The 25,419-nt window shown below is 43.7% G+C and overlaps 1 protein-coding gene across 1 annotated transcript in view; it reads left to right on the forward strand.

Moving 5' to 3' along the window:
• The first annotated feature begins 7,974 nt into the window (after window positions 1-7,974).
• Window positions 7,975-25,419, forward strand: part of ccdc174 (coiled-coil domain containing 174) — a 30,252-nt gene continuing 12,807 nt past the window's right edge. The window contains exons 1-5 of the mRNA XM_072280664.1: window positions 7,975-8,164; window positions 10,905-11,009; window positions 12,492-12,592; window positions 17,511-17,569; window positions 23,273-23,447. Coding sequence (XP_072136765.1) covers window positions 8,123-8,164; window positions 10,905-11,009; window positions 12,492-12,592; window positions 17,511-17,569; window positions 23,273-23,447 — 482 coding nt within the window. The 5' untranslated portion in view covers window positions 7,975-8,122. The remainder of the gene's footprint in view (window positions 8,165-10,904; window positions 11,010-12,491; window positions 12,593-17,510; window positions 17,570-23,272; window positions 23,448-25,419) is intronic.

Raw genomic sequence — 25,419 nt, forward strand, 5'->3', positions numbered from 1 at the left:
ACTGACAAAATAACTGAGATTTAAGACTGTCATTCTTCAATACACAAGTGTAAAGGAGAATGGAATGATTGTTGTTCCAGATCCAATGCAACATAAAAATAGGACATTCTTGACAGGAAATGATAAAGTAGTAGTGGCGGGGGGGTGGTTGTGGGTGTGTTAATGGGTTACCAACAGATTAAATTATAGAGTCACTTTGTGTTGCTTGGGTTCCAACCTTGCTGTTGTAAGTACTGAAAGTAGGCAAGAACTTTTTTTTCTTGTGGGTTGTGGGGGGGGTTAATCAGCCCAACAGCTTTGGGGAAGTAATTGTTTTTGAGTCTAGTGGTCCCACTGTAGTCTCTTCCCTGCCCTATAGGAATGGGATAAACAGTTCATGAGCAGGGTGGGTGAGATCCTTCATTATATCACTGGCCTTTTTCCAACACCTTTCTGTATACATGTCCTTGATGGTGGATAGGCTGGTGATGTGTTGGACAGTTTTAACTACCTGTTGTAGAGCCCACTGTCCACACAGTGCAGTTTCTGTACCACACAGTGATGCAGTATATTGGGAATCTCTGAACTGTGCATCTGTAGAAGATTGTGAGTATTGTGTGCAGAGTCCAGCTTTCTTCAGCTTCCTCAGAAAATAGAGACAGTGGTGAACTTTCTTGACTGTGGAGAATGCTCTCTGGGAACATGAGAGGTTGTGCGAGAAGAGCACTCCGAGGAGTTTGAAACTGCTCGCATTTTCCACTGCTGTGCCGCCGATGTGAAGAAGGGTGTGAGTGGTGTGGGTTTTCCTGAAATCGATAACAATCTCTTTTGTCTTGTTGACATTGAGGAAGAATTATATTTTCCTGCCACCAGGCTTCTAGCTCTTCCATCTCCTCTCTGTAGGTCACCTCATCTTTGGTGATGAGCCCACCCACCGTCTTGACAGCATAATTGATCAGGTGTTTGCCTGTGCAATCGTGTGAACAGAGTCTACTGCAGTGGCTCAGCTCATAGTTGTGGAGGGGGGGCACCCATGTGGAGGAGCTGTGGAGCATCCTGACTGTCTGAGATCTGTTGGTTAGGAAGTCCAACACTCAATTATACAGAGGTACAGTGGCATGCAGAAGATTGGGCACCCTGGTCAAAATTTCTGTTACTGTGAATAGTTAAGTGAGTAGAAGATGAACTGATCTCCAAAAGTCATGAAGTTAAAGATGAAATATTCTTGTCAACATTTTAAGCAAGATTAGTGTATTATTTTTGCTTTGTACAATTTTAGAGTGGAAAAAAAAGGAAAGGAGCACCATTCAAAAGTTTGGGCACCCAAAGAGATTTGAGCTCTTGGATAACTTTTACCAAGGTCTCAGACCTTAAATAGCTTGTTAGGGCTATGGCTTGTTCACAGTCATCGTTAGGAAAGGCCAGGTGATGCAAATTTCAAAGCTTTATAAATACCCTGACTCCTCTAACCTTGTCCCAACAATCAGCAGCCATGGGCTCCTCTAAGCAGCTGCCTAGCACTCTGAACATTGAAATAAATGATGTCCCCAAAGCAGGAGAAGGCTATAAGAAGAGAGCAAAGTGTTTTCAGGTAGCCGTTTTCTCAGTTCGTAATGTAATTAAGAAATGGCAGTTAACAGGAATGGTGGAGGTCAAGTTGAGGTCTGGAAGACCAAGAAAACTTTCCAAGAGATCTGCTCGTAGGATTGATAGAAAGGCAAATCAAAACCCCTGTTTGACTGCAAAAGACCTTCAGGAAGATTTAACAGACTCTGGAGTGGTGGTGCACTGTTCTATTGTGCAGTGACACCTGCACAAAAATGACCTTCATGGAAGAGTCGTCAGAAGAAAATCTTTCTTGTGTCCTCACCACAAAATTCAGTGTCAGAAGTTTACAAAGGAATATCTAAACAAGCCTGATGCATTTTGGAAACAAGTGCTGTGGACTGATGAAGTTAAAATAGAACTTTCTGGCCACAATGAGCAAAGGTACATTTGGAGAAAAAAAGAGTGCAGAATTTCGTGAAAAGAACATCTCTCCAAGTGTTAAGCACGGGGGGGATCAATCATACTTTGGGCTTGTGTTGCAGCCAGTGGTATGGGGAACATTTCACTGGTAGAGGGAAGAATGAATTCAATTAAATACCAGCAAATTCTGGAAGCAAACATGACACTGTCTGTTTAAAAAAAAAAAGCTGAAGATGAAACGAGGATGGCTTCTACAACAGGATAATGATCCTAAACACAATGGACAATGGTAATCCACAATGGACTACCTCAAGAGGCACAAGCTGAAGGTTTTGCCATGGCCCTCACAGTGCCCTGACCTAAACCTCATCAAAAATCTGTGGCTAGACCTCAGAAGAGCAGTGCGTGCAAGATGGCCCAAGAATCTCACAGAACTAGAAGCCTTTTGCAAGGAAGAATGGGCAAAAATCCCCCAAACAAGAATTGAAAGACTCTTAGCTGGCTACAGAAAGTGTTTACAAGCTGTGATACTTGCCAAAGGGGGTGTTACTAGGCACTGACTATGCAGGGTGCTTTGGGCCCTTTTCCTTTTTTGTTATTTTGAAACTGTAAAAGATGGAAATAAAAAAAGTAATCTTGCTTAAAATATTAAAGAAATCTGTCATCTTTAACTTTATGCCTTTTGGAAATCAGTTCATCTTTTACTCGCTTAGCTATACACAGTAACAGAAATTTTGACCAGGGGAGCCCAAAGTTTTTACTGAAATCCAGAAACAGTGTTCTGACATAAGTGTCCTTGTTTCCGGATGTGTCAGGGCCAGGTGCACAACTGATGCTATGCCATCTGTTGCAGAGTGGTTCTGTTGGTAAGTGTATTAGTGAATATACAGTGTGGCAGGATAATAGTAAGTTTCAGTGTTAGTTTTGCAAACAGACAAGTACTGGTTCATTAACTTCAGCCCCAAAACTTGCAACAGATTTCCTGGCAAGAAGCTGGTACTCAATGTCTTCTAGACTCTTAGAAGGGAACCCTTTAAGGCTGGAGAGCCCAAAATCGGATCCAACCCAACCAGGCATGTGGATGTGCAGAATGGGTGTTAGCAGACTGAGAGTTGGGAGGGAGATTGGAAGAACAGGGAGAGATGCCTGTGAGGGGTAAGAGGTCTGAAGTGAGTGGGAAAGAGGGGACTTGATGAATGGGGAGGAGAGGAGGGGACAGAGTAGGTTTGAAGCAGTTGCATAGGCAGAGTGAGCTTTGAGAGAGTGTGTAGAAGCCATTGGGAGTTCGGTGTGTGCTTGGGGGATTGTCAAATTAACACAGCAGTCATAGCCACACTTCTCAAGTTATGCTATCCCACTTCATTTGTGAACAGACCTTTGAGACCAATGCTAATGTCTGAACAAACTGCATATGTGTGCTAAAGTGGTGTGATGTCCAAGCTTGAACCTCTTCACTTATTTAAAACAGCAAATTTGTATCATTTTTTAAAACTAAAAACTTCTGCACTACACAGCCTGGCTGCTTTGTTGGTCCGCAATCTATTTAAATTCAATTTATTGACTTAAAACCTACCTTACTGATCACAAGTGAAGGACAACCTGAGAAGGGTGGTGGGGGGAGCAGTTAGCAGTTGGTGGAAATAACATTTCAAGTATCTCAATACAGATACCCTTGATTCCATCTATGCAGAGTCACATCAACCTTGCTAAGTCTAACTCTCAAACAAGAGATAATCTGCAGATGCTGGAAATCTAAGCAACACACACAAAATGCTGGAAGAACTCAGCAGGCCAGGCAGCAGCTACAGAAAAGAATGCAGTGGACGTTTCGGGCCGACAACCTTCAGCAGGACTAGGGTAAAAAGATGAGTAGAGCTAAAAGGTGGATGGGAAATACACACAAGGTGATAGGTGAAACTGGGGGGTGGGGGTGAAGTTAAGAGCTGGGAAGTTGATTGGTGAAAGAGATACAGGGCTGGAAAAGGGGAAATCTAATAGGAGAGGACAGAAGGCATGGAAGACAAAAAAGGGGGAGGAGCACCAGAGGGAGGTGATGGGTAGGCAAGGAGATGGGGAATGGTGAAGATGGCAGGGGTCCATTACTGGAAGTTTAAGAAATCAATGTTCATGTCATCAGGTTGGAGGCTACCCAGATGGAATATAAGGTGTTGTTCCTCTAACCTGAGTGTAGCTTCATCGCGACAGTAGAAACATAGTGGAATGGGAAGTCAAATTAAAACAGGTGGGCACTGGGATGGCTTTTTCTGGCGGATGGCGCATTGGTGCTCAGTGAAGATGTTTCCTAATCTATGTTGGGTCTTAAAGATATACAGGAGGCCATACCATGAGCACTGGACATAGTGTCATCTCACCTGGAAGGACTGTTTGGGGCCCTGAATGGTAGTGAGGATGGAGGGATAGGGGCAGTTTCGCACTTGTTCCGCTTGGAAAGATGTGGTGGGGGGGGGTGGCGAATGGACAAGGCAGTCGCATAAGGAGTGATCCCTGCAGAAAGCAGGAAGTGGGAGGGGAGGAAAAGATGTGCTTAGTGGTGGGATCCTGTTGGACTGTACTTTTTCATAGAATTCCTGCTGAGTTTTCCAGCATTTTGTATGTGTAGCTAAGGCTAAGTCTGTTAACTGAGAAGGCAAATCCTGCTCAAATCTGTATATCTTTAGAAGTTTATCATGCTTCTATAGCTCTGTGACATGAACCATGTGACCACTGTGTCCCATTCAGAAAATCAGTGCAGTCTGGAATCAGTTAAAATGTTGTCATTGATTTCTGAACTGAAATACAGTATGTGATAGGCTGGTCTTGAACTAAGTAGTTGAATGACCTCAACCAACCCTCTATGAACTTGCCTCTGCGGCAGATGGCCTCTCTCAACAATCCAGATCTATGAGTAAAACCTGAAAAATGTGGATAATTGACTGAGGGAAATGTATTTGAAAGTGAAAGGCTTAAAATGTGTCTCCAAATTCATGGTCTATTGAACAATTATGATCATCAGCTTCGTGTGTGCTTCAGATACACAGATATCCTGGAGTAAAACTATGAAACATTGCAGATGAAACGTCAATGCTGATTAGGGTTGCCAGCTGTCCCGTATTTGCTGGCACATCCCATAGTAGTCATAGTCATAGTCATACTTTATTGATCCTGGGGGAAATTGGTTTTTGTTACAGTTGCACCATAATTAATTAAATAGTAATAAGACCATAAATAGTTAAATATTAATATGTAAATTATGCCAGTAAATTATGAAATAAGTCCAGGACCAGCCTATTGGCTCAGGGTGTCTGACCCTCCAAGGGAGGAGTTGTAAAGTTTGATGGCCACAGGCAGGAATGACTTCCTATGACGCTCTGTGCTGCATCTCGGTGGAATGAGTCTCTGGATGAATGTACTCCTGTGCCCAACCAGTACATTATGTAGTGGGTGGGAGACATTGTCCAAGATGGCATGCAACTTGGACAGCATCCTCTTTTCAGACACCACCGTGAGAGAGTCCAGTTCCATTCCCACAACATCACTGGCCTTACAAATAAGTTTGTTGATTCTGTTGGTGCCTGCTACCCTCAGTCTGCTGCCCCAGCACACAACAGCATACATGATCGCACTGGCCACCACAGACTCGTAGAATATCCTCAGTATTGTCCGGCAGATGTTAAAGGACCTCAGTCTCCTCAGGAAATAGAGACGGCTCTGACCCTTCTTGTAGACAGCCTCAGTGTTCTTTGACCAGTCGAGTTTATTGTCAGTTCGTATCCCCAGGTATTTGTAACCCTCCACCATGTCCACATTGACCCCCTGGATGGAAACAGGGGTCACTGGTACCTTAGCTCTCCTCAAGTCTACCACCAGCTCCTTAGTCTTTTTCACATTAAGCTGCAGGTAATTCTGCTCACACCACGTGACAAAGTTTCCTACCGTAGCCCTGTACTCAGCCTCATCTCCCTTGCTGATGCATCCAACTATGGCAGAGTCATCAGAAAACTTCTGAAGATGACAAGACTCTGTGCAGTAGTTGAAGTCCAAGGTGTAAATGGTGAAGAGAAAGGGAGACAAGACAGTCCCCTGTGGAGCCCCAGTGCTGCTGATCACTCTGTCGGACACACAGTGTTGCAAGCACACATACTGTGGTCTGCCAGTCAGGTAATCAAGAATCCATGACACCAGGAAAGCATCCACCTGCAACGCTGTCAGCTTTTCCCCCTGCAGAGCAGGGCAGACGGTGTTGAACGCACTGGAGAAGTCAAAAAACATGACCCTCACAGTGCTCGCTGGCTTGTCCAGGTGGGCGTAGACACGGTTCAGCAGGTAGACGATGGCATCCTCAACTCCTAGTCGGGGCTGGTAGGCGAACTGGAGGGGATCTAAGTGTGGCCTGACCACAGGCCGGAGCAGCTCCAGAACAAGTCTCTCCAGGGTCTTCATGATGTGGGAGGTCAATGCCACCGGTCTGTAGTCATTGAGGCCACTGGGACGCGGTGTCTTTGGCACAGGGACGAGGCAGGATGTCTTCCACAGCACAGGAACCTTCCGGAGCCTCAGCCTCAGGATGAAGACATGGCGAAGTACTCCACATAGCTGAGGGGCACAGGCTTTGAGCACCCTGGTACTGACACCATCCGGTCCTGCAGCCTTGCTTGGGTTGAGACGTTTCAGCTGTCTTCTCACCCGTTCAGCTGTGAAGCCCACCGTGGTGGTTTCGTGTGGGGAAGGGGTATAGTCATGAGAGCAGGGTCGGGGACTGTGAGGAGGGGTAGGAGGGGAGAGTAGAATATGTGTTGTTTGGGGGCTGACAACAGATGACTCATGTGGGGTTTAGGGTTAGGGTTAGGGTCAGGGACAGGGTCAGGGCTAGGGTTAGATTTAGGGTATCCCATACGTGACCACCCTCGTCTCGTATTTCCCCCGCCAAGGTAAAGCGTACTGATGAAACCTTTCGTGCCGAAATGGCGTAAAGCGAAGAAGCAATTATCATTAATTTATATTGGGAAAAGTTTTTGAGCGTTCCCAGACCCAAAAAATAACCTACCAAATAACACATAAAACCTAAAATAACTCTAACATATAGTAAAAGCAAGAATAATATGATAAATACACAGTCTATATAAAGTAGAAATAATGTATGAACAGTGTGGTCGGGAAGAATAAGTCGAAACCGATTTGTGGAAAAAAAATCGGCAGGTATACACGTCACAGCCCGCGCAAGGCTTCATGGTCATGGTAGTCTTTCTTGGGTAAACGCAAGTGTCCCGTCAACACACACAAAAAGTGCTGGTGAATGCAGCAGGCCAGGCAGCATCTATAGGAAGAGGTACAGTCGAAGTTTCGGGCCGGGGCCCTTCGTCAGGATTTGACTGTGACTTTTGTCCCTTATTTGGGAGTGAGAAAGTTGGCAACCCTAATGTTGTTGTCTTCAAATTCATTTCAAGGGATAGATAACCAATGCTTAACCAGCTTCGGTGGGTCCCCACATCATCAATATATTTGGCACCAGCTTATTGAAACAGGTGCTCCGTTCTGTCATTGCAAGTTTCCTCCATGAAGAATTGGGGCGGGGGGGGGAGGTGCGGAAGAGCTTCAAGAGCAGTTCCTGGTCTGTGATTGGCCCTAAGGACGACAAATCTGTAAGGGCATGCATAACTAGGGTAGGTAGTGCCTCTAACCAGACCCCCAGCCAGCCCATCGAACACCATCTGCCCTACTGAACTCGCATAGGGCACTTTAGCCCCCTTAGAATCGATAGTCTTGGAGAGGTTCTAAGTCATTCTGGTTGCTGTGGGATACTGTTATGAATTAGGCCGAAGAACCACATGGGAGAGTTGCAGATAGATAGATATACTTTATCGATCCCGAGGAAAATTGGGCAATCCATATTACAAACTGAGTAGTTTATGATAGGGCTCAGGATGAAAATCCAGAGATAGCACAAAAAAGTGAAACTTTATATAAAATTGAAAATATCGCTTTCATGATGTGGGAGCAAGTTCTGACCTCACGCAAATGGAGTTTTCGCATGCGCATTTACCCGATGCCGTCAGGAAGTTGACCTCAAAGAAATGGCGGCTCGGCGTATGCGTTAGCATCAACGTGACCTTACTAAGGTGGCAAATTCGCGGGGCCTGTATAGGAATTGTTGGTAATCAAATCTGTTCCTGGCGCTATGGAGAAGAGGAAGAAACCGTTTGATGTGACGGCGGCTTCGGTGAGTTGGGAACCGCGGGACTGGTTTGTGATATGGGCCCCGGGTCATCTTTCGTGCTCTGGCCGGTGACGGCGGTTGTGTTTACTGGCGGCCGGCCTGATCCACCGTCAGTGTGCTGTTCCGCGCATTAGTGGCAGTGTTTCAACCTGTCAGAGTACTGTTTTCAGTATGAGACAGTTGATTTGTAATTAAGACAAAGTGCATATAGCATTCCTAAATGTACGTTTTTCTTTCCTTGTCTATTCCCCGTTGCTTTTGAGAAGACAACGAGGAACTGCCTTCTTAAACATTTCTAAACTTGGCAGTGAAGATTGTTGCTACAGCCTGGTTAGATAGAAAGTTATGGTCTTTAATGCATTATTTCTTTGTTACCCAGAGGAAACTTGCAGGTTGATGTTTTCCTCTTCTCGTACTGCCGTTGCCCCATAATAGAATATCGAACATTACAGCACAGTCCAGGCCCAGTGACCCACGATGTTGTCCAAACCTTATGACCTACTCTAAGATCAATATAATCCTTCCCTCCCATAGCCATACACTTTTCTTTCATCCCGTAAGTCTCTAACATATCCTTCTGTATCTGCCTCTACCATCACCCCGGAAGGATATTCCACACACCTACCACTCTGTTAAAAACAAAATCCTTACCTCTGACAGTCCCTTATATTTATCATCAGTTACCATTTGCCCCCTCTTATTAGCTATCTCTGCCCTGTGAAAAAGTCTCTGGTGGTGCTCGATCTGTGCCTCATATTATCTCATACACCTCTGTCAAGTTCAACGTAACTTTAATTACCTAAGTATAGAGAGCCACCATATACAACCCTAAGATTCTTTTTTTTTGTGTGGGCAATCACAGTAAATACATGAAACACAATAGAATCAATGAAAGACCACACACAACAGGGCGGACAACAATCAGTGTGCAAGAAAAAACCCAACAAACTGTGCATATACAAAAAGAGGAAAAAAGAAATAATAACAATAATAACTAAGCAATAAATATTGAGGAGATAAGATGAAGAATCCTTGGAAGTGAGTCCAGTTCAGTGATGGGGCGAGTGAAGTTATCCCCTCTGGTTTAAGAAACTAATAGTTGAGGGGTAATAACTGTTCCTGAACCAGGCGGTGCGTGGCCTGGGTGGCAGGGGCCTTTTGATGATGGATGCTGCTTTCCTGCAACAGTGCTCAGTGTAAATGTGCTGTATCATGGGGGTGTGGCTTTACCCATGATGGACTGGGCCTGATCCACTATATTTTTTAGGCTTTTCTTTACAAGGCATTGGTGTTTCCATACCAGGCCACGATGCAGCTAGTCAATATACTCTCCGCCACCATGATCATCCTCCTCTGTTCCCAAGAGACAAGCCCCAGTTCACTTAACTTATCCTCATAAGATATGTTCTCTGATTCATCAGATCTCCTTTGCACCCTCTCTAAAGCTTCCACATTGTTATTTATAATCAGGTGACCAGAATGGAACACAGTATTCCAAATGCTGTCTAACCAGGGAGCTGCAGCCTTACTTCACAACTCTTTGAACTCAGTCCCCCGACTAATGAAGGCGAACACACCGTTCACCAATCAACTTGTGTAGCAACGTTAATAGCCATGGACCCCAAGATTCCACTGTTCCTCCACACTGCCAAGAATCCTGCCATTTCCCCTGTATTCTAAACTTCAAATTCGACCTTCCAAAGTGAATCACTTCACAACTTCAATCTGCCACTCCTCAGCCCAGCTCTTCATTCTGTCAATGTCCTGCTGTAACCTGTGACAACATTCTACACTGTCCACAGCTCCACTGACCTTTGTGTCATCTGCAACCTTACAAGCCCACCCTTCCACTTCCTCATCCAAGTCATTTGTCAAATTCACAAAGAGCAGGGATGCCAGAACACCACTGGTCACCAATCTCCAGGCAGAATACTCTCACATCTACTATCACTCTCTGCCTTCCATGGACAGGCCAATTCTGTATCCATACAGCCAAGTTTCTCTGGTCCCATGCCTCCTGATTTTCTGAATGAACCTATCGTGGGGAACTTTATCAAATGCCTTATTAAAACCCGTATATACACATCCACCACTTTACTTTCATCAATGTGCTTTGACACATCATACCAAAGAACAAGCTTCAATTAATTCGCTATTACTAAAACGTACTGATCTTAGAAGAAAAATTGAGGATCGTTGGAAAAATGAAATCTTTAGATGTATTCCACTTGAAAAAATTACTTATAATTTAAGGAATAAATATGATACATTTTTGAGTATTTGGCGCCCTTATTTACAAAAGATAGGATTGTATATATAGGTGCTCCGATGATAAAGATGTTGGTACTCTGGGGAAAGAAATAAATACATTTATTAAATTTATTTCGAATCCCATGGAGCATGTGAAGACCTTCCAATATCCAGGCAGTCTTTCTTTCTTTCTTTCTTTCTTTCTTTTCTGTTTTTTTTTTCTTTTTTCTCTTTTTTAAGGCAGGGGTATGTTACAGGGGGAAGGGTTAAGGGGAGGGGGGAGAGTAGATATTATTCTATGTAATTAAATTTGAAAATTGAATAAAAAGAAATATTTTAAAAAATGTGTTACTTGTTACAGTGCTGGAGATGAAACCTTTGAGGATAAAAACAAAATTTATTTGCGATCACATTTATTCTGTACTTGGTATGTTGGGCTTTTAATTGTGAAATGTTCTAAAGACCCATCTTGAAATAATAATTTCTTTTGTAGTTAGTTGATCTGAAGGCAGAACTTTATCGGAAACAGGAAGAGTTCAAAAAGGATAAACTTCTGAAAGAAGCTGGAGGTCTGTATAAAGCCAAGCCAAGTAACAAGGTATGAGAGCTTGGCTGATGCCAATGACATTTCTTATATGGGTTACTGAAGACCTTGTTTATTTATGTTACTTTTCACGATCATGAACTAGGGAAGAGATTCATTGCTACAGAAAATAGATTTTCCTCTGTTGAAATTTCATTTGTATTTGGCGAGGACTGCAGGTGATTTGCATGATATGTTGGCACATTGTGTCAGATTAATTAAAGCATGATTTATTTCTTGTTTTCTTTACACTGCAACTGACTGTTCAAAATGTGGTTCTGACAGGACTGACATGCTCATAGTAGCTTTAAAATTCTTCCTTAAATTACAAGTGCTGAATATTAAAATTTTCAGCTAGACTTTACTTTTTAATTTTTGTTTTCTCCATCCTTGAGGGCATTGATATATAGAGATATATTGGTGTGCAAGCCTATAGCTCCCCAAAAGTAGAGAGGAAGGCATATGGCATGTGTGCCTTCATTGGTTGAGGCTATTGAGGATACAAGTCAAGAGGTCATGGTGCAGCTGGGTAGTCATGCTGTAATCAGGTAAAATCTAGGAAGGATTGTTATGAATGTGTAAGCATTTAGATAGGCCACACTTGGAATGTGTGCAAGTTTGGTCACTGTGCTGGAAGGAGGATGTGGAGGCTCTGAAGAATCAGGGTCAATATCATCGTATGGCGTGAAATTTGTTAACTTAGCGGCAGCAGTAACATCCAGTACATAATAAATAGAACAAAAGTACGTAAATCGATTACAGTAAATATATATATATTAAATAGTTAAATTAGAAATAGTGCAAAAACAAAAATAATATTAAAAAGAGAGGTTGTGTTCATGGGGTCAATTTAGGAATCGGATGGCAGAGGGGAAGAAGCTGTTCCTGAATATAGAAAATTATGAGATGTGTAGATGGTCTCTTTTTTTTCCCTAAAGGCTGGGGAAAAAGTCAAATACTAGAGAGTATAAATGTAAAGTGAGAAGGATAAGGTTTAAAGAAAATGTGTGAGGCAGTTTTTGTTTGCCACAGTGTGGTGGGTGCCTGGAATGCACTGATATGATTATGATGTTTAAAGGGCATGTAGACAGACATGAACAAGCAGTGAATGAAGCATGCAGTCAGAGGGTTAGATTAGATTGGCATCATGTTTGGCACAGATCTGAAGGGATAAAAGGCCTGTTCTTGCACTGTATGTTCTCTGTTCACTACTTAGCAGCAGGCACCTTCCCCTCTTGGCAAGGACGCCAGCAAGAGGACCGGTTCCCAGGTTTAAGCCTGTGTTTTATTTAAGAGGTATTTGATAGAAGTTGTTTGGTGTCACATTGCTGTAATATTCCTTCCTTCTAGAAGTGGAGTTTTAGAAATTAACTAGTACTTTGTGAACTATTTTTGGCCTTAGTTCTTCCTTGTGCTAATTCCATAATTTAGGCATTACTTTGCAATTTCTAAACTCGAGCAGAATAATATTGAAATATTTGTACTTAAATTTTATAGAAGCCAACTATCTGGAGCAAACAAAATACAGGTGTCACTGCTCGGGCTGAGAAGGATGTTGAAGAAAGGACTGAGGAACAACAGACACTTGATAAATCAAGGTAGGAGTTTTAAGTGCAATGTCCATGAAGACATATTGTCAAATAACTGTCTGGCAAAAATTGCAGTCACTTGGGATGTGATACTGAACAGATTGTGCTGCAAAAGTAAACGTGGAGAGTAGATGGTGCAGAGATTGGTGATGTTGTTGAAAGTGTAGAAGGATGCCAATGGATACAGTGCAGTATGACTGGAGAAATATGGAGCAACAGGAGCAGGCCACAGTGTCAATGTTTCTTGCAGGTCGGTGATGCTTGTTTGAAAGTATAGAGGGATAATCAGGACAGCCATTGTTGGTGTAGGAGAGTAGGCCAGTGGTGAGAGTAGGAATGTCAGGCTTTAGCTCAAAGGAGGCTTTGGCTGGAAAGAAGCATTGGCTCTGCGTAAATCTCTGTTAAGGTTCCATTTTTGTTTTTTCTTACTGAACCTAGTGTAGTGAATCGCTGCTGTGAGTTCTGCATGCCAGATGTTGGAGTCCTGGGAGACGCAGGGAACTGCATCTGTGTGAAGTGCATCCAGCTGCAGCTCCCTGAAGACATCTGGAGCAGCAGCTGGTTGACCTTCAGCTTGTACGGGAGAGTGAGGAGATACTCGATGAGAGTTACAGGGAAGTAGTCACCCCGAAGTTGCAGGAGGCCAGTAGCTGTGTTGACTGTCGGGAGAAATGGAAATGTGATAGGCAGTTAGTGCAGAGCACCCCTGTGGCTGTTCCCTCAATAATAAGAATACCGCTTCAGATATTGTTGTGGGGGATGACCTCCCAGGGCAATGCCACGGAAACCAGGTTACTGGCACTGCAGAAGGGAAAGAGGGAGAAGAGGGGAGTGGTAGTGAAAGGGGATCCTATAGTCAGGGGAACAGAGAGGAGATTCTGTGGACATGAACCTGGATGGTATGTTGCCTTCCAGGTGCCAGGGTCAAGGACATCTCAGATTACATCCACAACATTTTGGAGAGCGAGGGAGAGCAGCCAGATATCTTGGTACATATTGGTACCAACGACACAAGAAGAAAAACCAAAGAGATACTGAAATGAATTTAGAGAGCTAGGTAGAAAGCAGAGAAGCAGGACCTCGCAGGTTGTAATTTCTGGATTGCGGCTTGTGCCATGCACCAGTGAGGGTAGAAACAGGATGATTTGGCAGATTGATGCGTGGCTGAGAAGCTGGTGCAGGGGGCAGGGCTTCAGGTTCTTGGATTATTAGGATCTCTTCTAGGGCAGGTATGACCTGTTCAAAAGAAACAGGTTGCACTGAACCCGAGGGAACCAATATTCTTGCGGGCAGGTTTGTTAGAACTGTTGGGGAAAGTTTAAACTAATTTGGTAGGAGGGTGGGAACTGGAATGAAGGGAATCTGGATAGGACGGATGGTAAAAAGCAAAGATAGCATGCAGTCAGACTGCCCGGAACGGCAGGCAGATGACAGGACACAATTGCAACCAGCAGGGTGAGTATCAGTGCATTAGGGATGCAGAATCAAAAATGGGTAACAAATACAGTACTCTAAGTGTTATATCTCAGCGCACAGAGTATAAGAAATAAGGTGGATGATCTTGTTGCACTGTTACAGATTGTCAGGTATGCTGTTGTGGTCATTACTAAATCACGTGACATAGATTGGGACACTGCTTTGCCGAGCACCTACGCTCCGTCTGCCAGAACAAGCGAGATCTCCCAGTGGCCACCCATTTTAATTCCACTTCCCATTCTGATTTGTCTATCCATGGCCTCCTGTACTGTCGCAGTGATGCCACATTCAGCTTGGAGGGACAACACCTTGTATTCCATCTGGGTAGCATCAAACCTGATGGTGTGATGATCGATTTCTTGAACTTCCGGTAATACCTCCCCTTCACCATTCCCCATTCCCTTTTTCCTCTCTCACCTTATCCCCTTGCCTGCCCATTGCTCCCCTCTGGTGCTCCTCCCCACCTTTTTTCTCTTCTATGGCCTTCTTAGATTCCCCCCTTCTCCAGCCCTGTATCTCTTTCACCAATCAACTTCCCAGCTCTTTACTTCACCCCTCCCCCTCCTGGTTTCACCTTTCACCTTGTGTTTCTCCCTCCCCTGCCCTACCTTTTAATTCTACTCACCTTTTTTCTCCAGTCCTAATGAAGGGTCTCAGCTTGAAATGTTGACTGTACTCTTTTCCATAGATGGTGCCTGGCCTGTTGAGTTCTTCCAGAATTTTGTGTGTGTTGCTTGGTTTTCCAGCATTTGCAGATTTTCTCTTGTTTGTGATGTGATGCTGAGGCTTTATGAGGCACTGGTGTGATGTGATGCTGAGGCTTTATGAGGCACTGGTGAGGCCTCACCTTGAGAATTGTGAACAGTTTTGGGCTCCTCATCTAAGAAAAGGTATGCTGGTATTGGAGAGGGTTCAGAGGAGTTCACAAAGATGATTCCGGGAATGAAAGGGTTATCAAATGAGGAATGTTTGGTAGCTCTGGGTCTGTACTCGTTGGAGCTTAGAAGGATGATGGCGGATCTCATTGAAACTTTTCAACTGTTGAAAGTCCTAGACAGAGTAGATGTGGAAAGAATGTTTCCTATGGTAGGAGAAGTCTAGGACAAGAGAGTGCATACTCAGGATAGAGGAACGTCCATTTCAAGCAGAGATATAGAGAAATTTCTTCAGCCAGAGGTTGGTGAACTTGTGGAATTTATTACCACAGGCAACTGTGGGGCCAAGTCGTTGGGTGTATTTAAGGCAGGGTTTGATAGGTTCTTGATTGGACACGGCATCAAAGGTTACGGGAAGAAGGCTGGGGAGTGGGGTTGAGGAGGGGAGAAAAGGATCAGCCATGATTGCATGGCAGAGTAGACTCGATGGGCCCAATGGCCTAATTCTGCTCCTATGTGTTATGGTCTTATGAGATGGCAGATTAAGTTTAATCTGGCCAAATGTAAGGTGTTTCAACTTGGCAGATCAAATGTCGATCAAAAGTATACTGTTAATAGCAAGACCTTTAGCAGAGGAATCTCAGTGTAAACATGCACAAGGTGATAGGTTGGTCAAGAAGGCATATGGCTTGCTTGTCTTTATTAGCCAAGGCAATGAGTAAGGAAGTTGTGATGCAGCTTTGTAAAACCATGGTTAGACCCTATCTAGAGTATTACAGTTCTGGTCATCCCATTGCAAGAAGGATGTCGAGGCTCAGGAGAGGGTGCAGAAAACCATGAATCAAAGGGCCTGTTCCTGTCCTCTACTGATCGAAGTACTGGTAACGCTAAGCAAGTCGGACAACATTGTAGACTGTGGGTCAAGGTCTTTACTGTTGATTGTTTCCAGCAGTTTATGTATTTATTTCAGATTTTCAGCATCAGTCCACAGCTCAAACAATTTCGAATTCTATTGCTACTCTCCCCTGCTCCGAATGCCTATCAACCTCAACACATCCCCCTCCCCACCTTACCTGGATCCATCTGCCAACTCTTCCTTCACCCTTCCCTCCAACTTTTTATACTGACCATCTCCACTGCTGTGGTGAGTGACTCACCTGCTGACACCAATATGCCTTTTCGTCAGATTTCTGTGTTTTCTCACTTGTTGCTGATTAGCAGGTGAGCGAGGGAGGGGTTGGAGATTTGAGACTTATTGGTGCTTTTACGTGTGAATGATCTGTTAGGTTTTGTTGCCAGAGGTTGGGATTTGATGGTATCGTCGCTGTTTCTTTACTTGGGGGGGGGGGTTTGGGAGTTGGCGGTTTGATGTTTCAGTTGCTGTGTCGGTGATCTGTTAGTTTTTGTGCGAGGGAGGGATTGGGAGAGGTTTAAAAAAGAAAAGACTTTTTCGTATGGAGGTGGTGTTGATGTCTTCTTTCAACAACTTTCATGGTTTTTCTGTATTCCTTGGCTATCTGGAGGAGATGAATCTCAGAGTTGTATTCTGCATACATACTTTGATAATAAAATGAACCTTTGAACCTTTGTAAGACTCTCTCTCGCTGGAGAAGGTTATTCCCTGACATGTTTGTAGCACGTGTTACCTTTTATTTATTAGCCCTTGCCCTGAATATTGTAGGGGTTTTGGAATGCATCATTTGCTGTGGACAAATGCACACAAAATGTTGGAGGAACTCAGCAGGTCAAGCAGCATCTATGGAGAGGAATAAAGAATCAGTTTTGGGCTGAAACCCTTCATCAAGACTGGAAAGGAAGGGAAGGAAGCTGGAATAAAAGGTGGGGGGAGAGGAAGGGGTACAGGCTGGAAGGTGATAGATGAAGAAGTCAGGTGAGGGGTAAGGTCGGTGGGTGGGGGAGGAAGGGTGAAGTGAGAAACTGGTAGGTGACGGGTGAGAAAGTAAAGGGACTGAAGAAGTAGGAATGTGATAAGGGAGTAGAGTGGACCATTGGAGAAAGGAGAGGAGGAGGAGCACCAGAGGGAGGGGATAGGGATGGACAGGTAAGAGAAAGGGGTAAGAAGGGAGTCAGAATGGGGAGTGGAAAAAGAGAGAGGGGGGAAGGTGATAAGATTAGAGAAATCAATATTCATGCCATCAGATTCAAGGCTACCCTGATGGTGCAGAATTGTAAATAGAATTAAGCAGTATTTTTTTTTTCAGAATTGGAAGCAATGTACCTCAGAAAGCTGAGCCAGTCTTCTATTGATGATATTGGTTGATGGATAAATATTGGGTGGAACAGAGGACTGTGCTTTCATGCTTCTCTTCAGTAAGTGCTTTGAGGTTTTTTTTGTACCTGAGAGGAAAGCCAGTGTCTCAGTTTAACTTCACATTTTGTCCATTGAGAGCGCAAGTTTAGTTTTGCATTAAAATCTTTGCAGTGGTCCTGCTCACATAAAGGAATGCTATTTAACAGTACAGCCTGCCGGGTAATGTTTGTGCTGTGTTGTTAAAAAAGTATGTTTATGCTTGGCATTAATTTTTATAGGTCTAATTCATTTGTCCTCTCTTTAGACAGAGGTTGGAGGAAAAGGCAAAACTTTATGACCAGATGACCAAAGGAGATTTACCAGGTAACGTGAAACATAGAAAACCTACAGCACAATACAGGCCCTTCGGCCCACAAAGCTGTGCCGAACATGTCCTTACCTCAGAACTACCTAGGCTTTACCCATAGGTCTCTATTTTTCTAAGCTCCATGTAGCCATCCAGGAGTCTCTTGAAAGACCCTATCATTTCTGCCTCCACCACCGCCGCTGGCAGCCCATTCCACGCACTCACCACTCTCTGTATAAAAAACTTACCCTTGACATCTCCTCTGTACCTACTTCCAAGCACTTCAAAACTGTGTCCTCTTGTGCTAGCCATTTCAGCCATAGGGTAAAGCCTCAGACTATCCACACGACCATTATCTTGTATACCTCTATCATGTCACCTCTCATCCTCCGTCGCTCCAAGGGGAAAAGGCCGAGTTCACTCAACCTATTCTCATAAAGCATGCTCCCCAATCCAGGTAACATCCTTGTAAATCTCCTCTGCACCCTTTCTATAGTTTCCACGTCCTTCCTGTAGTGAGGTGACCAGAATTGAGCATGGTACTCCAAGTGGGATCTGACCAGGGTCCTACATAACTGCAACATTACCTCTTGGCTCTTAAGCTCAATCCCATGATTGATGAAGGCCAATGCACCGTATGCCTTCTTAACCACAGAGTCAACCTGCGTAGCAGCTTTGAGTGTCCAATGGACTCGGACCCCAAGATCCCTCTGATCCTCCACACTGCCAAGTCTTACCATTAATGCTATATTCTGCCATCATATTTGACCTACCAAAATAAACCACCTCACACTCATCTGGGTTGAACTCCATCTGCCACTTCTCAGCCCAGTTTTGCATCCTATCAATATCCCATTCTAACCTCTGACAGCCCTCCACACTATCCACAACACCTCCAACCTTTGTGTCATCAGCAAATTTACTAACCCATCCCTCCACTTCCTCATCCAGGTCATTTATAAAAATCACAAAGAGTAGTGGTCCCAGAACAGATCCCTGAGGCACACCACTGGTCACTGGCCTCCATGCAGAATATGACAACCACTCTTTGCCTTCTGTGGGCAAGCCAGTTCTGGATCCACAAAGCAATGTCCCCTTCGATCCCATGCCTCCTTACTTTCTCAATAAGCCTCGCATAGGGTACTTTATCAAATGCCTTGCTAAAATCCATATACACTACATCTACTGCTCTACCTTCATCAATGTGTTTAGATACATCCTCAAAAAATTCAATCAGGCTCGTAAGGCACAACCTGCCTTTGACAAAGCCATGCTGACTATTCCTAATCATATTATGCCTCTCCAAATGTTCATAACTCCTGCCTCTCAGGATCTTCTCCATCAGCTTACCAACCACTGAAGTAAGACTCAATGGCCTATAATTTCCTGGGCTATCCCTACTGCCTTTCTTGAATAAGGGAACAACATCAGCAACCCTCCAATCCTCTGGAACCTCTCCTCCCCTCACTGATGTAAAGATCATTGCCAGAGGCTCAGCAATCTCCTCCCTCACTTCCCACAGTAGCCTGGGGTACATCCTGTCTGGTCCTGGTGACTTATCCAACTTGATGCTTTCCAAAAGCTCCTGCACATCCTCTTCTTTAATATCTACATGCTCAAGCTTTTCAGTCCACTGCAAGTCATCCCTACAATCGCCAAGATCTTTTTCCGTAGTGACTTTTCTTGTGGCTTGGGTTTCTTTTCATTCTGAAGAAGAACTGTTAAAAACAATGTTAGTTATAGGATTAATGTAACGTGAATTCCATCTGATCTTGAGCTGCTTGGTTTTGCTACTGGTGTCTGAGATTGTACTAGAGAATGGATGAAAAAGTCTGTTATTTTAATGAATACCAAGTCGTAAAGATTCAACTGCATGTTTGCTATATGACCAGATTACAAGGACTTTTGTGCATTAATTGTTCCCATGCATAGCACCCAAACCCAAGTGCTTTAATCTTGTATGCTTACATCTTTATGAGGGACTTTGTTAAAGGTCTTCTAAAAATCTGAATATACATACGTTGGTTTTCCCTTCACTATCCTCCAATAACATCATCAACAAACTCCTGTAAATTTGCGCTTTTCATAAATCAACTGAAACTTTCTGGGGTTCTTTTATACTCGTGTCTTGTTTTGCAGGGTTTCTTTTTCACTGTCTTGAGTAAGTTATATCATGTCGGTAACCTTGGTGCCTATGATGCTGCTGCAGACATAGTTTGCATGGCACCTGTTTCTCCATGTACCTGTGCGTATGATAACATTTGATTTAATGCTGACTTTGTCTCATATTGATTACATTTTCTAACTATCCTACTATCACATCCATTATAATACTGTGCTATTTTTCCTACTACTGATATTAGACCAACTGGTCTAAAAATCCCTATTTTCTTCTCTGCCTGTTTTAAATTGGCAAGTAAACAGATCTGATCTAGTTTGACCATCCCAGATACTCCCAAAGTATCATCTGGAAAAAGAAAATAAAAACCGGAATGCATATATTGTGGTAACATCCTGTTTAGAAAAAGTGATTAGAGCCCATTATACTTCAGAACGCAAGACACTGTCCATCAATTTCACTCACAGCGGACATATTTTAGATTTTAAATTGAAAACTGCTAGAACTGGGGATCCCATCGGGAGTCCACAGACCACCCCCCCCCCCACCCGCCAAGTTAATGGTAAGGCTCCATGGCATTTAAAAAAAAAAAAGGTTGGGGACCCCTGCGCTAGAGATGCACATCAAGTCAGTCAGCGTCTGTGGAGAGAGAAACACTTTGGGTTCATGGCTTTTCATTAGAACTGGAAAAGTGAGAAAGCATGCATTATTTAAGTTGCAGAGAGAGAGAGAGAGGATGGGGGGAGGGACGGGGAGAATGTGTGTGATGGTGTCGAGACCAAGAGAGGGTGAGAAATGGTTGCTAGTGATAAGTGGCTTCTCTGAAGATGTATAGAGAAGTGGAGGATGAATGAAGGTGGTAAAGAGAAAATATGCTGGACCTATGAGATGCAGAACATGGCTCTGCTGGAAATCTGAAAGAATAGTGACTGCTGGAAATAATCAGATTTCATTCGGGAGCTTAAGGTAAAGGAACCCTTAGGAAAAGGTGATCATAATATGATAGAATTCACCTTTCATTTTTGTGAGGGAGAAGCTAAAGACAAATGTATCAGTATTATAGTTCAGTAAACAGAATTACAGAGGTATCGGAGAGGAGCAGGCCAAAGTTGATTGGAAGGGAACACAGACAGGGATGACAACAGAAGAGCAAATGCTGGAGTTTCTGGGAGCAGTTTGAAAGTTGCAGGATAAGTGCCAAAGATAAAGAAGTATTCTAAAGGAAGGATGATGCAACCGTGGCTGACAAAGGAAGTCAAAGACAGCATAAAAGCAAAAGAGGGCATATGATATAGCAAAAATTAGTGTAAAGTTAGAAGATTGGGAAGCTTTTAAATATCAGCAGAAGGCAACCAAAAAAATTATAAGGAGAGAAAAGATGAAATATGAAGGTAAGCCAGCCAATAATATGAGAGGGGATACCAAAAGATTTTTCAGATATATAAAGAGAGGTGAGGGTGGATGTTGTACTGCTGGAAAATGATGCTGGAGAGGTAGTAATGGGGCATAAAGAAATGGAGGGCGATCTGAATAAATAATTTTGCATCAGTCTTCACTGTGGAAGACACTAAGCAGTATGCCAGAAATTGGAGAGCATCAAGGGGCAGAAGTGAGTGTCATTGCTATACAAAGGAGAAGGTGCTCAGGAGCTGAATGGTCTGAAGGTAGGTACGTTACCTGGACCAGATAAACTACACCCCAGGGTTTGAAAGAAGTAGCTGAAGAGATTGTGGAGGCATTAGTAATGATCTTTCAATAATCACGAGATTCTGGAATGGTTCCAGAGGACTAAAAAGTTGCAAATATCATCCACTCTTTAAGAAGGGAGAGAGGCCAGTTAGCCTGACCTCAGAGGTTGGGAAGCTGTTGGCGTTCATTATTAAGGATGATGTTTCGGGGTACTTGAAGGCACATAATGAAATAGGCCAAAGTCAGAATGGTTTCCTTAAAGGGAAATCTTCCCTGACAAATCTGTTGGAATTCTTTGAGGAAATGACATGCAGAATAGACAAAGGAAAGTCAGCAGATGCTGTTTACTTGGATTTTGGGACTGCTTTTCATGCTATAGGACAGAAATGATGGCTTTGTGGCTAAGTTTTGTAGATGGTACAAAGATAGGTGGAAGGGCAGGTAGTGTTGAGGAAGCAGGGAGCTTGCAGAAGGACGTCAGACAGATTGGGAGAATGGTCAAAGAAGTAGCAGATAAAATATAGTGTAGGAAAGTGTATGGTCATGTGCTTTGTTAGAAGGAATAAAGGCACCGAGTATTTTCTAAACAAGGAGGAAGTTCAAAAATCAGAGGTGCAAAGGGACTTGGGAGTCCTTTTGCAGTATTCTCTAATGGTTAACTTGCCGGTTGAATTGGTGGTAAGGTAGACAAATGTAATGTTAGCATTCATTTCAAAAGGACTCCAATATAAAAGCAAGAATGTAATGCTGAGGCTTTATAAGATATTGGCCAGATGGCACTTGGAATATTGTGAGCAGCTTGGGCCCCTTGTCTAAGGAAAGATCTGTTGGTATTGGAGACAGTCCAGAGGAGGTTCGCAAGAAAGATTCTAGGAATGAAAGTTTAACATATGAGGAATGTTTGATGACTCTGGGCCTTGTACTCACTGGAGTTTAGAAGAATGAGGGGGGATTACATTGAAACCTATTGAATATTGAAAGACCTGGATAGAATGGATATGGAAGGGATGTTTCCTGTATTGGGGGAGTCTAGGACCAGAGGACATGGCCTCAGAATAGAGGGATATTCATTTAGAACAGAGATAAGGAGGAATTCCTGTAGCCAGAGGGTAGTGAATTTGTAGACTTATTTGCCACAAATGGCAGTGGAGGCCATGTCATTGGGTATATTTCAAGTGGGGGTTGATAGGTTTTTGATTAATCAAGGCACCAAAGGTTCCAGGGAGAAGGCAGGAGAATGAAGTTGAGGGGAAAGATAAATCAGCCAGGATGGAATGGTGAAGCAGACTTGATGGGTCAAATGGCCTAATTCTGCTCCTGTGTCTTATGGCTACAATACATTCACTATTCTGTGAGCTTTTTTGGGGCTCTGTTGAAACAATGTAAAAGATGGAGATTAGAGTGGGGACTTAGAGTGACAAGAAACTGGAAGCGTTGGATCACTTTGTAGACTGAATGGTCACAAAGCAGTCACCTAATATAGGTACATTAGTGAAAGCAAATGCACAGGAAGTCCAATTAGTGCACTGGAAGAAGTGAACTACACCAGAAGTACAAGTGAATCTCTGTCAGCTGGAGAAGCTGTTGGTGCCTGGATAGTGGGAAGGGAGGAGATTAACTCAGGTGGTGGCATATCATAAAAGATGACAGAGATTAGAGAATTTGATCAGTTGTATGGTAGGGCTGGTGGGTTGAGAGGTGGGGATAAGAGAATCCCCTATTTATATTCTGGCTGGGAAGGAAAGGGTTCAGGTTGGAAGTGCTGGAAATAGTGTTAAGGGACCTGTCAACTCTGGGTGAGGTATATTTTGGATTTCCTTTGATTTTAATTCTTATGTAGGTTGAGAGTAACTGCAATTCTCTGCTTTTCTATCCCCTTAATATAAATGTACACCACCTTATGCCGTTCCAGATGAAGAAACAGAAAGCATGTATCTGGTGGATTTCACACAGAAGATATTTGACAAGCAGAAGGAGCTGCAGGCCCAAAGCGAGAATCAGGCATCCAAGGCAGCAAAGAGTGAACAAAACGAGGAACTAGCACCTGCTTCTGAAGTGGTACCACCTCAGAACTCTGATGAAGAATGGTGAGAGCCAGCGATGTACGTGGAGGATAACTCAGTGGTTTTCTACAGTTTTAGTTGTCAACTGTTGTATACACTTTTCATTTATACAAATGTCAAATACAATTTTTGTTTTAATTTTTATGCTTCAAAAAACACGAGGTAGAATCAATTACACTGTAAATTTTGTAATAATACTCCCTATGGTCCTGTGCTACAGCTTAATCGGGTTGACATCCAATTTTAAAAACTTGACACTTCTGCACTCCCTAGTGAATCAGGCTTTGAACTGTCGGAACTGTTCCAGGTCTGTTCAACTTGGAGTGCTTGTAGTTCCATGCAATGCATTGGAGGGTGTGAAGGCAGGATTTCAACTCCACAAGATGTATGTGCTGATAATTTCCACTAGTCTTTCTGCCACTAGTAGATGAGTATGATGGAGTCGATAGGTTTATCCTACATGTTGATTCACCTGCAACATCACAGATCCAGTTGGGAGTTATGGTCTTGGTCAGCGGCAGTGCATTTTTGGTGAAAGACATTGCAGTTTTTCACTCAAAAGTAAATTCTGTGTTTTTGCCTTCAGTGCTGCTTCCAATTGTTGCTAAAACACATCTGGCGATGAATGGTGGAAGGTATGATTTTACATTGAGGTCTCAGTCGGTTAGTTTTGGGCTTCCCCCACCACCACCAGGCTACTGCTGCCTTACCTTCTCTGGTGGGTCAGTCTGTTGGTGAACAGGAATCTGGCACGTTAGCTTGAGGTGTGATTCTGTGAGTACAGTCATATCAGCCTTCTGCTTCTTGAATCTTTGGGCCAGTTTTCCTAAATTGATGCCAATGCCAAATGTTTCAGAGGAGGATGATGTAAGCATGGCCTGGATGGAAGTGCCTGGGACAATGCTGGATGATCTGTTCTCTTTCTTTCTGTATTTTGAAGAATGTATATGTGACTCTGTTAGATGCATGACAGTTGGGTGTGATATATTCTCTCAATCAAAATGTTTGTTGATCTGAATACTTACAATGGGCATTCAGTGCCTGTAGTAAGTTACCTCAGTGTGGTTAACCATTTCAGGACAGCACTTCAAAGCCATCAGTTAAAAAAACTTTACTTTCCTGTTTATCGTTGTTTTCTGAAAGCCTTGCTTGAAATGCACTCCTGCTGCTGCCAAAGGTGTTTCTCTAGTATACTGCTCACCACAAAGAAGGGACTTTACATTTGCAGCAGTGGAAAGAAGGAGCAGTTTCAAGTGGATGTCAACATCTCTGAAGATCTATCCTGGGCCCAACATGGCGGTGGAGGTGGCATCCGTTAGTCTCGCGAGACCATGGATCTGCGCCTGGAAAATCTTGCTCTCTCCAGGGCACAGACCTGGGCAAGGTTGTATGGAAGACCGGCAGTTGCCCATGCAGCAAGTCTCCCCTCTCCACGACACCGACGTTTTCCAAGGGAAGGGCAAGGGCCGATGCAGTGTCGTTGCAGGAGTTGCCAGATCGAGGTTGAAGGCCTCCTTAGGACTGCCTCAGGGACTCCAGTTCTGGATTTGTCCTCAGGGTTTACTCCCGAAGCCTTTCCCATGAGTGGGTATGGCGGCAAGGCAGTGGAGGTTTGAAATCAGTTTTCCCTCTCTTAGATGGACTTCCTTCGCAGGGTGACGAGCTCCATCTACCCAAAGCACTGGTTTTAAGGCGGCAGGACCCGCCTTCACCCCTTCTCCTGTCAGTAGAAACAGTTCCGCCAGGCTTAGAGGCTAAGCTACACGAGGAGGTCAGGAGTTAGACTTGGTTGTCAGAGGCTATTTGAGGCGCATGCCGTGAGGAGCACTTTTAGGTAGTGGGAGCTTGTCCAGGTAGTGAGGAGCACTTTTAGGTAGTGGGACTCTTGGCTTGACAACCTTGGAACCTTGGAACATATTGATACAATTATGAACAAGGTACACCGGCAGCTATATTTCATTAGGGGTTTGAGGAGATTTGGTATGTTACCAAAGAC

The sequence above is a fragment of the Mobula birostris genome, chromosome 16 (genome assembly GCF_030028105.1).
Source record: "Mobula birostris isolate sMobBir1 chromosome 16, sMobBir1.hap1, whole genome shotgun sequence".
NCBI lineage: Eukaryota > Metazoa > Chordata > Chondrichthyes > Myliobatiformes > Myliobatidae > Mobula > Mobula birostris.